The sequence below is a fragment of the Anser brachyrhynchus genome, assembly GCF_964034855.1.
Source record: "Anser brachyrhynchus genome assembly, chromosome: 3".
Lineage (NCBI taxonomy): Eukaryota > Metazoa > Chordata > Aves > Anseriformes > Anatidae > Anser > Anser brachyrhynchus.
The window spans coordinates 34334295-34350485 of NC_137696.1; the positions used below are offsets into that span (position 1 = coordinate 34334295).

At 39.3% G+C, this 16191-nt stretch overlaps 1 protein-coding gene across 13 annotated transcripts in view; it reads right to left on the reverse strand.

Moving 5' to 3' along the window:
• Positions 1–16191, reverse strand: part of PLB1 (phospholipase B1) — a 103730-nt gene that overhangs the window by 47885 nt on the left and 39654 nt on the right. For all 13 annotated transcript variants that reach the window (XM_080588218.1, XM_080588221.1, XM_080588223.1 and 10 more), the window contains 10 exons: positions 12539–12607; positions 11625–11705; positions 10040–10106; positions 9345–9403; positions 8243–8316; positions 6834–6877; positions 5884–5992; positions 4934–4985; positions 2366–2446; positions 714–779 (listed from right to left, as the gene is read on the reverse strand). In XM_080588218.1, the coding sequence (XP_080444344.1) occupies positions 714–779; positions 2366–2446; positions 4934–4985; positions 5884–5992; positions 6834–6877; positions 8243–8316; positions 9345–9403; positions 10040–10106; positions 11625–11705; positions 12539–12607 (702 nt within the window). The remainder of the gene's footprint in view (positions 1–713; positions 780–2365; positions 2447–4933; positions 4986–5883; positions 5993–6833; positions 6878–8242; positions 8317–9344; positions 9404–10039; positions 10107–11624; positions 11706–12538; positions 12608–16191) is intronic.

Below are 16191 nucleotides of genomic sequence, written 5' to 3' on the forward strand. Positions count from 1 at the left end.
AAGCAAACCCATAGCCGACGTCTGGAGCACAGAGTGCCACCTCTGCCCTTACACAGCCGCAGCAGACCTCGGGTAGCAGCCTGATGATTCAGGCAGCTTGCATTATTTATAACAGAGGTGCGCAAAGTTCCTTCTCAATAATTAATCCCCTCATGGACAATACCCAGTTACAGCCCCTACCTGCACTGGCTATTTTTATTTTAAATATTGATGCCTGGTCACTCGAAAATGACGACTTTGAAAAGGTCTAAACAAGTGGTGACAGATTCCAGCACGGCTCAGATAGCTGCTAATTCTTTGAGTAGTCTCACCATCAACCTCACCCTCATCTGCAGCATCAGAACCTCTTTTCATGACCACAGGTATATTTATTTGCAAAATAATCATAGAATCACAGATTATGATTACAATATATGAGCAAAGCACTTTCGACTCATTTAATATCATGTCTGTTCAGATTTGTTATACTTTTTGCATTATTTATCTGCAGCATATCAGCTAGAACTCAGCACATCCTTATTCATTCCGTAAAATATTTCTCCAGCCCTCTCTGCCTCTCACAGGGATTTTATTTTATTTATTTGTTTGTTTTGTTTATATATATATATGCAACAATCTCTGGGCAAGGAACTAAGTTCTCAATCAATAACCAGGGAATGCATTACAAACAGGTCACAATCCCCACTCCCACATACTAGAAGAGTTTGTTTTACCTCTTCGTGAAGCATATCCAAAGCTATTTGAATATTATAGGTGAAGTTTTCAGGAGAATAGCGTATCTGTTGAAATAAGAGGGTTGAATTTTATTGTCAATCAGTTTACTCAGGCAGACTCAACTGATTGTCTGGAGTCTCTCACAGCAGTGTTCACATTTCTAATTCTTGGGTCAAGAGTAACAGAGTCTTATGCAGAACTTCTCTGTCTCTGCTTTTCTTCTTTCCTGTCACAGCTGCCTTACTCCCAAGAAAAGATCTAGCAGCCACAGAATAGCAGTGAAGGAGATTCAAATTCAGAGGGCATTATCAGTCATTACAACATCCTCCACCCCATGCTGGTTTAGACCACTCTTAAAAATATGGCTAACACCTCATTAATGGGGACCATCATTGGAAGAGATCAGTTTTTTGTAAAAGTAATATTATTTCTGCTGTATGGAATATTAGCAACATGCCTCGCATGTACTCCTTACCTCCTACAAATAATAACTGGCACAGCTGTGTCCTACACAGAAAAATGTAGGAGAGAAACTTTGTAGTTCTCTAGGAATTAAATCGCTTTACATACTTGCTTCTTAGCATCAGTCTCCCTGTACAGTTTGAGTGGTTTGAATCATCTAATTCAACTGTCTCCATATGACTTCTATTTCTTCACTCGTGGAACTATTCCAGAGTCAGATAAACTTCCTCATTAGAAACATTTCTTTCTTTCTCATTTTAAGCCTTGATTCTCCTTGATTTTATTTCAAGCAGAAGTTCCCTGTGAGCCCCACTGGCTTCCTCTACAAAACTGGACAGCTCAGCTCCTTTATTCATTCCCTAAATCAAAGTTCACCAAAAGCATTATGGTTGGCACAATCTGTGGCTATGCAACATAAATGAAGAATCATCCTGATCTTCAGATACCGGCCTATCTCCCAGCCATCCACCCTTGTGTGCAAACACCATTTTGTGTCTGGGCAGGAGCAGAAAGTAATAATGGGTAAATTGCTCCTTCACTGTTTTATAACCATTTTATTGTGCTTCTTTGTTGTTTTTCTGATCTGAAATTAATCATGGAAAACCAAAAGTATGTGCTCTGCTGCTTGTAAGTAGATAAGACAATAACATTTCATCACTATCTGAGAAGTCTGCCACAGTCGTTCACCTCCTCTATAATCACATAGATCAAAGGTTATATATAGCATGCATATATATTCTATACTGTGTTGTACTACATATTATTGCATCAGCACAAGCTGTGGGTAAAACCATTCCCATAGCACTGAAGCTGGTAAGAGAGCACTAAGTGAGATGCTTGTATGACTGTGCACAAGGCAAAGGAAAAAGGGAAAACCTTGACAGTATCTTTTATCTACAGGTGGTAAAGTGATTAGACAGCAGAAAGTTATCTTACTTGACAGCAAAAGAAAGCAGCCACAATTATGTAACTTACAGGTGTTCTAAAGCTATCTCTCTTTTTATCATAACATTAGGGTGAACAAACTAAAGGTCTCAGCACAGCTGCATAGCAGAGCTGCAGAAATGAGACCTGCCTTATTTGTTCTCATGTGCTCTTGTTCCACTGAGTGCCCTCTCACCCAGTGCAGCGCGCACAGACCCAATGCCCAGGCTGGCCAAGATCACGCTGCAGGCAGCGAGTGACTTACTGGATCCTCACAGAACGCGCAGAGGTCATTTCCTCCTATGAAGAGCGTTACAAGCTTCCAGTCAGTCTGCAAATTTATTCTCTATGCACAAAAAGAGACAGAATGAAAGTTATGAGGAAAAAAAGTCATAATAATAAAGGCTGGGCAACAGACTAAACACAAATTTCACATTTCTCAAGAGACCTCAGGGGACCTGTACTTCTCTGTCGCTTCACAAAAAAATGAATTTGTAGTCATGGCTTGACGTACAAACTACTATGATCTAAATAAGGTTTCTAGTATCAGTAATACTATCCAAAATTACTGGCTTCTGAAAAATATTGCTAAAAAAATCCATCTGTACATATTTTTTTTTTTAAGTAATATCTTGTGTATGCACTGACTGACTCCTCCTGCAGCTCTGGGAATACATCTTCATTGCAAAAATGATAGTATGTGTTTTACTGTGTCATAAATAATGCAGTTATACTGCTGGAAAACCCTGAAGGGCAACATATTTCAGTCTTGCTGTGAGAGAAACTACATAGAATAGAGGGACATTATTGACTACTTAGCAACACTGGTTAAAAAAAAAAAAAAACTAGTATTTTTTCTCTGAAAGCATTTTGCAAAGCAATAACCAATGCAAGGTAATTATGCTACAGTAAGCATATACCTTCTTAGCTTTGAGGAAAGGTTTAGATATGATTAGTACCATGTAGCTTATGTTGTTCTCGATACCTTGACACTTTTCAGTGCAAAACACCACTAAGAAAAGCAGCAATAGTACATCAGCCTCAAGTGGTTTGAAAGTATCTGTCTTCAAAGGCAGAAGGCAACATATCCCAGCTGATAAACACACTGTTCAGTAGTTTGGTCTCAAAATGTATTTATCCAAATTAAAAGAATGAGGGGAATAATTTCCTCCTGAGCTATACAGGTGTTTTAAAAAAAGAGCTCTTAAATCAAAGATGTGTTACCACTAACGTGAACATTCTTTCTAGTTAATTCATTAAATAAAAGGTTTTTGCATTCATTTCTTTTGTGTGATGTTTCCAAGCCAATAAATATGACAGAGTACTGTTTAGAGGCCTCGACAAATACTGGTTTGAATGAAAACTATCCAAACACTTCATTGTTAGCTGCTACCCCTTTTAATCTCATTCCAGATACAGCCTGAGTGAATTGTTGTTTACAAGTGCACAAAAAGGAAGGTATATGTAAATATTTTTACCAATATGTATTCACCAGAATATTTATACTAGACACGTACGCACAGTTACCTTGAAGGCTTCTTGGCTGCTTTCCAAATGCACAATTGGAAAACCAAAATAATATCACGTAACCTAGGTCACTGATTGCATAGCAAATTTGTCAAAATACAAATAGCAAACATTCAAAGCAGTAGTTACGTGAAAAATATGCAAGTAATCCTCAGCCTAATATGTGTTTTATAGACCATTATTCAAATAATTCCTAACAACAAATGTGGTAAGGCAAAAGCTAGCTGGTTACCAACTCAGAAAAGGGACTAAATAGTTTTTAAAGAAAAATAAGTTTTTCCACATGTTCACTCCATATGATTTGCCACTTGTAGAGGTTGCCCTCAACAACCAGCACGTATCTTCATGGCTGGCAAAAATGTGTGCTTACAAAGTAATTAATAGCATCATGGCAAAATCCTATCAGAGAAAAAGTTCTGTCATACTGCAGGGTGTTGTAGGTTGGGAGGAAAGGCAACTGCACTGAAATTACCAGCCAGTTGTGGTAAAAATGACAGGAAGATTACAGTTATCTGGGTTTGATAACAAGAAACCTACCCTGGTTTTAGCTAGGGTAAAGTTAACTTGCTTCCTCGTAGCTGATGTGGTGCTGTGCTTTATATTTAGAATGAGAATAAAGTTGATACTACACCGATGTTTTAGCTGTTGCAGAGTGGTGCCTGCACAGAGTTGAAGATTTTTCTTCTCCTCGTGCTGCCCTGCCAGCCGGCAGGCTGGGGGCGCACCAGGAGCTGGGAGGGGACACAGCCGGGACAGCTGGCCCCAACCGACCAAAGGATGTCCCACACCATGTGGGGTTGTGCTCAGCGATAAAACCTGGGGGAGTTGGCTGGGGGGGACTGTAATTGTTCACGGCTTGGCTGGTCATCAGTCAGTGGGTGGTAAGAATCACATTGTGCACTCGCTTTATTTTTCTTGTTGTGGTGTTTTCTTCTCTCCCCCTCCGCCTTTTTCTTAGCTCCTTCTTATTAAGCTATCCTTATCTCAACCCACAAGTTATTGCACTTTTAATTCTTTCCCAGATCCCACCGCGGATGGGTGCAGTGAGCAAACAGCTGTGTGGTGTTAGGCCACCTGCAGGGTTAAACCACAGCAGTCCTAGCACGTGCTGGTACAAATTCAGTTAAGACAAAACTATAGATGATTTTGTACCGACTCACACTTGGCACTAAGGAATGCTACACTGTACACTGTTGTACACATAGCTTTATGTCTGGCATCAGCTGTTGGTCTGTTGTGCTGTTAGAAACAAATGATGCCACATAATTTCATTCTTCTAAAGATATCAATAAGGTGTTAAACTCACAGTATCATTTTTCATTCGATCCACCAGTCTTCTAACCTGTGCAGGAACATCCCTAAAAATTAATAAGAAAATTAATTCTAAATAGATATCAAGGTAAGGAGGAAAGCCAATGAATTGGCATCCCTAACTGAAAAAGGAAAAAACTGGGAAGCTCCATTTTTTATTATATGCAGGATGAGAGGTATGATTACTCAAAAAGACTATATTTTGAGACAATGATGAGGAAAAAAAGTGAGAAAACAGCATACAAGAGGCACTTGACCTCTTTGCAAATGCTGCAGTTACGCTTTTATAAACTGTATAGAAAATAACTGCACTACCACAAAACAAATGCACTGTGCTCATTCCCAATATCAGACAGATGCTATTAATACACACATCACTGAAGTATCCATGCATGTGTCAATGTTATTGCATGGCCTCAAGCTACTGATGCATGTTTTATAAGAAGTGTTCCCAAGAGGAAAAAAAATATTATATGAATTTCACTGAAGACTGAGCGTAGCGGTCTCTAGTTAATTCCCAAATCCGCCACAGACTGGTCGTAAGCAATTCGTAATTTTCTTCTGGTTTCTCTACATGAAATTGTGGTCCTACCAACAAGAGGGTTTGAATATACCTCTTATAAAACAGGAATATTCACAACAGGGATATGAAGCTTTCTGATTGGTGCCTGTAAAGTGCTTTGGTATTCTTGGTTGAAAATATTTGAGAAGCTTTGCCTTTGCTGATGATTTATTTGATGGAGATAAGAAAAACTTTAAAGCCTCCATCGCATTTCTCAGCCTTCCTACTATAGATGGGCTAAAGAATTACATTTGGGTTTGCCTATCAGCTTTATCTGCACTCTTGTCAACTCCACAGTTTGCACCTTTTTTTTTTTTTTTAAGTTAAAATTGAGTTTTATAGGAAAACTAATTTTCTGTTAGAAATAAAAGTTTTCCTCTTACTCTGCCTTATCCCCTGCCACTGCTTGGTTGAGTGCAGCATTTTCTGTAGTCTCCCTTCCAGTGCCAGTGGAATACCCAATCAGGGATGGGTTGAACTCACGAAGAATATCTGCAGAAAAAGAGAGCACCCTGAAATGTTGCTTACTTAGCAGGTAACAAGTGGGGTTATAAAGATTAGATCTTAGTAAAAGAGCATTTAAATGCTTTAAGAGAGACCTACCAAAAACTTAATCTCTAAGCATAGTAAATGCGTAAATATTACCTTGCCTTCAGATTTCTGAATTTCAAGCATTCAGATATCATAGAATCATGGAGTGGTTTGGGTTGGAAGGGACCTTAAAGACCATCTAATTCCAACCCCCCTACCATGGGCAGGGACACCTCCCACCAGATCAGGTTGACCAAAGCCCCATCCAGCCTGGCCTTGAACACCTCCTCCATGCATCATGACCTAATACAATCACATGGGCTAGCTATGCCTTTTTGCCTGGTAATTGAGGCTGAGTATGCTCAGGCAGGAGATACATGCCATTACATTAACTGGAGATGGGTAGGAATCAAATCCTTTAGCCTGATCTCCCCGGATGTGTTAACCCCAAAGACGTAGATACCGCTGTAGATCTTAGATTGCAAAGCAGCCTTACAAACTGTTTAATTCATCTATCCCCAACACATTTTAGACAGAATTATAACCAACAGAATACAGAAACAACCAAACCCCTGGGAATTACAAAATACACGGTTAAGTCATGCACAACAAATTACAGTCTGGCTGTTACACAACTTCTGCTCAGCACTGGACATTGAATACAAAGTGATCCATTCTGCCATGTTACAAATTGTAAAGTCTGTCTTCACTGCTTTTTCTTTTTTTTTTATTTTATTTATAACAGGAGCTTTAATAAACAACTCTAGATATTTATCAGGTTTACAGAAAAAAAATCACTTACTTGCTAGTGTTGTGACCGTGCTTATGTTTTCATTTCCTCCAACACTTTAAAAAAAAAAAAAGAAAAAAATGTTCCAAAATACGATGGCCTTCTTAAGGTAGTGGACTAAGTAAGAGAGCTCCCCCTTATGAGTTTTCTACAGATGTACACAGCACGTTCTCTGGTGGTTGTTTGTATGAAGTCAAAGCAAGCTCTTTGTGTGCATACCAAAAGGGTTGCAAATTAGAGACTGCCATAATCATAATTATATTAATATCCCTGTACACTAACTGCCCTTTCAGTCTTCACATCTTGTGGCATATGTTAAAACATTGCTGACAGAAATAATAGTTTTAAAAAGCTACCATTTAGCTATTGTTGTCCCTATTAAAATATTTATTACTTCCATTTCTAGTTAACAAACCCTTTGTATCCATAAAAACAAGTTGTAAAAGTAGATATTTCAAAGAGATAAGTACACTCAATACTTTTCCTACCTCCCAACTCCCCACCCCAATCTCACTTAGCTGGAAGAATACTACTAGATTGGTAAAATTCACCATCTTGTGCACTCTTTACCCTTCCTTACACTATAGGGGAAGCTTGTACTCTTTTTCCAAAAACATCAATAGAATATTATTAAAGATCAAAATCTTAAAAGTTGTACTTACAACTCATCTCTAGTACCCCTTTAATTTGGAACAGAATATTTTGAGGTGTTCTAGTACCTCTTCAAACCTCTATAGAGCTTCAGTTTCTCAAATGAGTATGAAATGATGAGCAGAAAATCAGCCTGACAGGCCTGGTGTTAAGTCATACACTTGCAAATTAGTAGGTGAACATGATTATCTTTCTTCAGAATAGCTTTTGGACCTGTCTACTAAAGTGCTGCATAAGTAAGATTCTGTACCAATTGATAAGCTGTTCTGAGTGATGTAAGCAATATTGGGAAAGGGTAAAGGAAATAGAGACTATGCATGAAATAGCAGCAGGAAAAAGATCACATTCTGCCTTTTTGTAGACCACTGATTTTAACTGAGACAAACAGGTCACATAGGCTATAATGGGGAAGAGCAGACAAACAGTAGAAATAGCAGAGACAAACACAGAACGCCTAAGTGGTGCAATGAGCTCCAGAAGCCCCCTTTGCAATTGTTGCAACAATGAGAGGAGAAAGGGGCCATCTTGATGAGGACCCCATTTCATCTATGTATACAGGCTGATGCCAGCCACACTATATTGTACTCTAGGTACCTGCTAGTTTGAATATTGTATTTGACATGAGTAAAAACACAACCATCTGTCTCCATGTAAAACTGTAGTCAAATTTGCTCTCCACTAGTCTCCGTTTGTTACCTAAAATCAGGTATACGTATCATAACTCCAAGAAAAGGGGTTCCCTCCCATTGGTGGGAATTCTTGGGACTCACCTCCAAGAAATACCTCGGTACTGAGTCAGGACATCCAGAACGTCATGGGGTTTGGATGCTGCCCCATTACCTGCCTGGAAGCAGAGAAGTGGAGTTCACCTTCAGAAAATAAGAACTGCTACAGTAACTAGTTCTTTGACTGACCCTAGTGAAAGTAATTAAAGGGGATGTTAACGAGTCAAGCTACATCATCTTCCCAAAATATAACAGATCTTTGTTCTCAAGAGAATCAAGGGCTAAGGGTATTTCAACTCTGCTCCAGTGAATTACCCTCCTCTGTCAAATTTTTGATTAGAAGAAGTGAGGCAAAGTTGGTTGAGTGTGTTCAAAATGTTCATATAACTCTAAATTTGCATAAAGAATAAATAAGAAAGCAATGGTCTTGAATTATTAATTTATTGTAATGTTTGTCACATTAAAACTTGGTACAGTGATTTTGTCTTCCTTCTCCCAGTTTCCCCAGGAAAAGGGATTACAAGAGTTTAATGTAGTAATTACTACAGAAATAAGAAGCTTGAATTATGATCTGTGCAATGAAGCTGTTATCAATGATTGGAGAATCACCGTCAGTCTAGGAGTAAACCTTTCATGTAGTTATAGGAATGATGCTAAAAGATTCTTTATGTAAGTTATTTATTACACCTCATGATCTACCATAATTTTACTCAAATATTTAGTCAGTGTAGGTGGACATGGCTTTATAGACTTCGGTATTATCATACATATACACATTAGCTGAAGATTTTTTTTCTTTCTATTTATGCTGCTTACTAATGGTTTTGAAGGCCAACACCTTGAGAGCTGTGTAGAGTCAATAAGGAAAAGCATGCTACAAGTCCACTCCAGTAAGGTGTTTTTGCTGCTGTACAATCTAATCTTAGAGTTCTTTCTTGTTCAGCACTCTTGTGGAATTTAAATGGGAACCATGCACACATTTGACCCATGGTCTGATTGCCAGTCAGTCAAGGAAGTATGGAAAAGAGTATGCAAAAACTGTTTGGCCCAATAGGGCATAATTATATGCATTCTCTCTTGGATTAAAATTCAGAAGTGCTCTTTCATTGCTTGTTTTAATGCTGGTTATCCAATGATCTTTACTTACTGTGAGTGAATCTCCCAGGGCAGCAATCACCTGAATATCTGCTGGTCTCAAGTTATGAACTGATAAAATAAAAGCAGCATTAGGGAAGGAGGAAATAAAGAAAACTTCAAATTGTGATGGTTATCAGAACTTGTCTTTAGGATGAGCATAAAGCATTACAAAGACAGTATTTTAATACACGATGACATCGGCTCAGAATGACACTGACAGTCATCCAAAGAATTCTTGGTACCTTAGTTTTACATTAGCTACACTGACAAGGGAGGCAGTAAGGTATCAGTCTTACATCTGTGTTGACTCAAGTTCCCTCTAACTGGTGGGAACCACTGAAAGGCAGGCACAGCACCAGTACCAGCACAGGGCTGTGATTTTATCATCATAGCTTCTGAGAGAAGACAAAACACACCTGGGACAGGATTCTATGTGGCTCTCTGCACTGACAACTTCCTGGCTTTTCCATTATCATTTCTTTGCTTGCACGTGGAAGGTGCAGTTGCATAAGCTTTCACTGTCCCTAAGGGAAAACCTGCATCTTGCTATACAACTATTTATGTTGATCCAGAGGATTTTTAAATCACAGTCTATAGAATGCACTGCTTCAAAGAAAAATGTACCTTTTCTAACTAAAAACAGTTCCCGCTCCCCTTCTACCATCAAGTGAAGTGGCTCTACAATAAAATTGCATAAAACCGTACCTGAAACTGGAACTGTATCGGAGGGACTCTGGTTGAAACAAGGAACATTTGTTCCATAACTCCTCTCCTAGGAAGAGACAGTGAAAGACTTTACACCAGACTCATCGTGCTCTGGTCATGATGAACCATTTATGTCTCAGAGCATTATGTTAAGGAACTTCCTCCAAATACTTTGTGCATATCCACACAGCTCAGCCTTTCCTCAAGCCATGCCAAAAACCACCCTCTGAAGGCAGACAAGCTCGGACTGCTCACAAATTGCATGGGCACGTCAACGCAGCACTGCTCTTGCGTACTATTAGGGCCACTTATTTCATACTCTGCACCATGCTACGTTTAGCTAAGCAACTGTTTGTGCATCCATACTCTGATCTAACTGAGCTCGCATTCTTTTGTGAAAGTCTGCTTGAACATCACCAGAATACCCCAACATCAAACCATACCTTCGCCAGCAGGCCACAAGCCTGCCTTCTAGAAGTGTGGCCCTACAACATGATGGCCATGCCGTTGGACGGCGCTGTAGGCCTACAGTGAGTGCTATGGCTGGGCAGTACCAGGCCTGCAGTACCCATCCAGATGGGTAGTGTTACTTCAGCTCTCCCATCTCTTCTGCTGACAGAAACACCCCCACAGTTTACTGTTAGTGAAGGATGACCGTTGGTACACCAGAGTAAACAGTGGCACATGACCCAAGGACATGCATTTGCTCCGTATCTCTCTAGAGCACTCCTCAAGGATGCTAACTTGGCTATGGAAATGGCATTTGTCTTGCCCTACTGTTCACCTTTATCTCCCCCACACACACACACCTTTTCTTCTCTTCCCCTACACCGTAACTATTTCTAAAATCAGATTGGTAGGTATTGTATGCCCCTTGCAGAGGTCTATGCGCCATTAGTAACTAGCAAACAGATGGAGTTGCATTAAAACGAGAGGAGGGATATGCATTACTATTCCAATGACATATAGTCCACTTTAAGTGCAGATGTAGTCCAGACACTGTGTTTTGAAGCATGAAGATGAACACTATGCCTTCCCTTTGTAGCTGTTTAGGAGTACCAAGTTCTGCTCAGAATCAGAGGACTATGACTAAAATATCATGTCTGTTTATTTCTGCACAGCTATTCTGCAACTATCTCAGAAAACAAAATAAAACAAAACAAAAAACACTTGTTTCTTTAGTTTTGCTACAGGGTAAACTAGACAAAATTGAACCCACACAGTAGCGTCACACCAATCTGATCTAGTTTCTTCCTCAGTAAAATTAAAGGGCCCCATTTCCACTGTCTTCTTATCCCAAGGAACTTAATATTGTTATCCATTTAAAAAACATTCTTAACAGTGAATACAAGACTTAATATAGGTTGGCTGAAGACCTCTACCCTGAGTTATACTCTACAAAATCCATCAAGGATAAAATGTGCTATTAAGTGTCTGACCGACTATTTAGTCGAGCATAGAAGCAGAGCTTTTTATTCAGTTTTCCCAGGTAACGTTGTTTAATTAGGCTCCAACACAATTCCACCCACTTGCCCCACTCCCTGGAACACATTTAGTCCATTTGCTGTAAACAGTTTTACTGTACCTGAGATCTTTCTTTGATGTTTGATGTCTCTGGGGTAGATGAGTAATTACTATTTTTGTACGTGAAGAAATATGGATTTTCCTGCAGAAGTAAGAGCATTATTTTTATTATTGTTATTTTAAAACCAACAGTAGTGAAAACAGTCAGCTGATGTTACCTTCTTCTGGATATGTTTTCCATGAGAGGAAAATCTATACAATATTTATTTTTGAATGAAATTGTACTGGTGGAAGTAAGCCAGGTTAGACCTGAAAATTAAGCCCTGAAATGCCCTAGGCACAGCACTGCCTCTTGCATCAAACCTAACATCAGACAAAACAGATAATTCAATGTCTTTGATGCTTTAATTGCTGTTCAGTGAAGCTTTTTGATGCCAGTAATGTTTTATCACTATTAAATTATTGAAGTCAGTGCTTAAATGAAAAAACATTCAAGAACCTGTTCTTTGAACCTCAGAGATGTTCAGACCTTGAAGACACTACTGGGTTATTGACAGTTTCATGTACTAACATAGTTAAATCTGACAGAAGACAGAGTCAAGTCACAGAAAAGTCAAAGGATGAAAAATGTATGGATTAAATTTTATTGTTGACACAGTTTTTAATATTGATAATGCTTTACTCGTTATTCACAATTTATTATTATTTTTATTCAAAAGTCAGCTAATCTGAATTATCTGACACAGCAATGTGATTTAACCAAACTTTGTCAAGAGCTCTAGCTTTCAGAGTTTCATCATAATAGAACAAAGACTCTGTGTCAATGAGTTTTAGGAATGTTAAATTTTTAGCAGTGCAGTATCTTTGGGAAGTGCGTGTTTCTAAGAAATTCAGAAGATGACAACAATATTTGAAAGCTTGGAAATTCTGCAAAGAGTAAATAAAAATCTCATAGTAATAAGGAAATCCTTTTACCTGAGATGGACACTGGATCTGAAGCATTTCTGTGAAATCATAAGGCTTCTTCTGCCCAACTGGCTCCATCTGGAAAGGGACAGAACACAGGACTTGTACTCGTGCTGTGCAGGGGCGGGATGGGAGAGCAGCAGTAACTCAAAGGCTCTAGCGTCTCGCATTTTCCATCACATTAATACATATTAAAAACTTGCTTTGCTTATGATTAATCTACATGCAACATACCGTACGCATACCTACAAAATCTAGGATCGGAAAACAAGGCCTCTCTCATGATCAGACTGTCATTCCATCATCATTAAAGCAACCATCCACACATTAACTCTGCTCTTGGGAATGCTGGCCAGCAGGCATTGATCTCATACCACAGCATTTGATTGCTTGCATTCGGGTTGCTTTTTATCAGCTCAACTGCAATAACTGTGGACATGCTCTAGGAAAAGTATAGCTCCAACCACCTTCATGATTCATTCTCTCCTTTTACAAAATGCAGTTCTTACCTTGCTGTGACTAACAAGTCACTGTTACTTTCCAGCTGGGCTGGGTATGTGAAGGCAAAGCGGGAGTTATCACAGATCCACTACTACGTAACAACTTTTTGCAGCATCCTGTCCATCCACACAAGCCTCAACTACTTTTTTTTTTTTTTTTTTGTCTGCTCCCAGGCTGTGAAAGCCATGCTCACTAACATTTGAAAAAGGCATGCTTGGGAAACCTTTCTTCAGCTTTCTACAGTTTACTATATATTAATCTATAGAGGGAACACGTGGACTTTTGTGCGGGAAGAAAAGCAACTGACTGAAACTTTGAAGTAAAAATGATATTATTGAAACTTTTGAGAAAATTCAGCTCCGACTCAGATTATACACTGAGGGCTTGTTGAAGTCCACACTGCTTTAGCTCAGGAGAAAGTACAAAATCCCTAATGTAAATGGAAAACTAAAAATAATCTAGTTGGTGATACATTCGTGTTTCATTAACCCTTTCCTTCTGTCTTGTGAACACTACCTTCATGTACTCTTTAAGCTGCAAACTCATTTGACAGCAGTCAGAAACATGGAATGAATCAAAGATCACTCCTGTAATGGCTGTAACTCACTCAGCTAAAGCCTTCCTAATTTATCCCACTTTCCAGAACTGTTTCTTTTATCTATATTTACACACATACTACACAATAGCAAAAGGTGCACTCCAACTCTGCACAGAGGCTTGATAATATTTACATTTGCTGGCCTTTGTTTACCTTCCAACAAGATGGAGAGATAAAAAAAATTATTCCATAATTCATAACTCAGTACTAACAGCGCAATGTGGTAAATACCATGAAGAATCACTTCACCTGTTCATGCACCTTGCTGGGAGCTAATTAAATTGCAGTCACACCCAAAGGAGTTGGTCTCTGTTTTAAATTCCTCAGTGAATCTCTGCTCAGCTTGCACTACCAGCAGCTGCTGCCAGAAGCAGCAGACTACATAAGAAACCAGACTGAAGGCATTGAAAAATGCAGCAGTAACAGGCTTGACGTCACTGATATATTCTGGGCAGGGATGTAGTATTCTATTTTGGTTGTTCCATCAATGAAGATAACATTGAAAAAAAAAAAAACAACAGAAAAATAGGGAAGAGGATTACAAAGTCAGATTCGTTCAAATTAGCACTTGAAAGAATAGAGTTTGTATTTGCTTTTGAAAGATGAATAAAAGGAATATCCTTGAAATATGCAAAATAATGAAGCCCAGAGAGAAGATACACTGGACACTGATACTTTCCCATCCTCACAGGACAAAAAATAAAATAGCTGTTTAACAGCATTCTTAAAAGGAAATATTCTGCCAGCACAGAATCACCCTACAGAACGTGGGACAAAAGTGGTATTTCATGGCTAGGAATGAATTACAAATAAGCATTAGACACTTGTATGTTCTTGGGTGATAGAACTGAATTTCTCCAGGAAGCAAATTGTTCCAGATTGCTCAGAGACACTGTTCTCCCAGGAAAAACCAACAGTTCCTATGCAGGAGAGCTGCAAGGTCCTGAGGTCCTGATTATAGGAAGTCAGGCACTGAGTATGTGTTGTGCTCAGCCAAAACCTACCCTGAATCCTAGAATGTCTGTCATAAAAGCAGGTTAGGGGCTGGTCTGCTCTGGAACTGCAGCAGTTTCTAAGTGAGTGTAAACCAGCGAGTGCAGAAGAGAGACAGGTGCAGCCTCATGCAGGTACTGTTCCCTTTCAGGTTCTTGCCTGGTTTCAGTTTGTTTCTCTCTGGGTTGCAGGATGTTTTCTGGTGGCCTCGTTTGTTACACAAAAGAATGCCAGACACAAGTGCAAGAGCTTCTTGTCCAAGTTCTTTACGCACATGAGAGGAGCATTGCCCTCTTATATATTTCCCCAGATAAAGTTGTAGGCGTTTGCCAAAATTAATCAGACACTGTTTACTTGACAGCTTTAATGTTTACCACAAAAACAGCCTCTCTCAGCCCTTCCTAACTACCCAATGTCATTTAGCTGACTGTTCTCTGATGTGCTTAGCATTTGAATTGCATTGCTCCTAGATAACTAGGAAAGTTTCAGGAAAATATCCAGCTATGCCTAAAACAAGTCTTTAGCACATACCAGCTCAGCTTCTTCTCAGCTGGACTGAAGTCCAGTGCTACTGCCAATTGCCGCTAGATTTTCAAGGTTTTACCCTTTGTCCAAGCAGCAGTTAATCATTCCAAGGAAGAGGCAGGTATGAAGCCTCAAAACAACGTAACGACATATGTCAATATAAGGACAGCCCGGCAGAAGCAGGAGGAGAGAAACACTCTGAAAGCAGTTTTTAGGCACTTCCTCATTCTGCTGTTTGCTGCTCAATAAATCATGATGTTGATTTCCTAACAGTTCCCAACAGGGTTTTTTTGCTTTTGTTTTTAAACGTTACACGGTCAGCATAAACTATTAGCTCCACTGAAAAGAATAGTGAGAGTGAGCCTTATTGGATAAGGACACTTGCCAGTGGGCTTTTTACACTGAAAGCGTCTTTCATACCATCTGCTTTTCTAAAATGGCAGAATAACATCAAGCCAGCTAAGGAAACCTACCCAGGAAAGTACCTTTCTGATAATTGCCAGCTGTGCTAAGAAAATTCCACTAAAGAGAGGCAGATGGAAAGCAGAAGGAAAAAGGAGTTGTTAAGAGAACACCACTGTTCCTTCAAACCAACAGCAACACGTGGCTTTGGCACATCTTGTTCTTCCTCCAGATCATCCAGATTGTCCCCTCTCTATAGGGGCCACTTCACACTGAAGAAAAAACACTGAAATAAACTAAATCCGGTAGTTGAAAATGAGGAAATGTGCACAGAAAAAAAAATGGAGCACAGGGAAAGAAGGCTCTTCTGACAGCAGAAACTGCCAAGAAAAACCATATCTGAAGGGACAGAAGGAATTTGCTGCCAGCTAAGCGTGAGAATTTGAGAGGGCACAAAAGAGAAACCAGTGCTGGATTAACTGAGCATGTTTGCAATAATTATCAAACTTCAGGAGAGAAATCCTCTCTCTCTCTGAAGAAGGGGCCCTCTCCCCTTCTTCAGTGCCTAGGTTTTGACGAAGCAATATAGCTGATTCAGAATGTGGATGATATTATTGTAACTCCTTGCAAAGAATATTCAAGA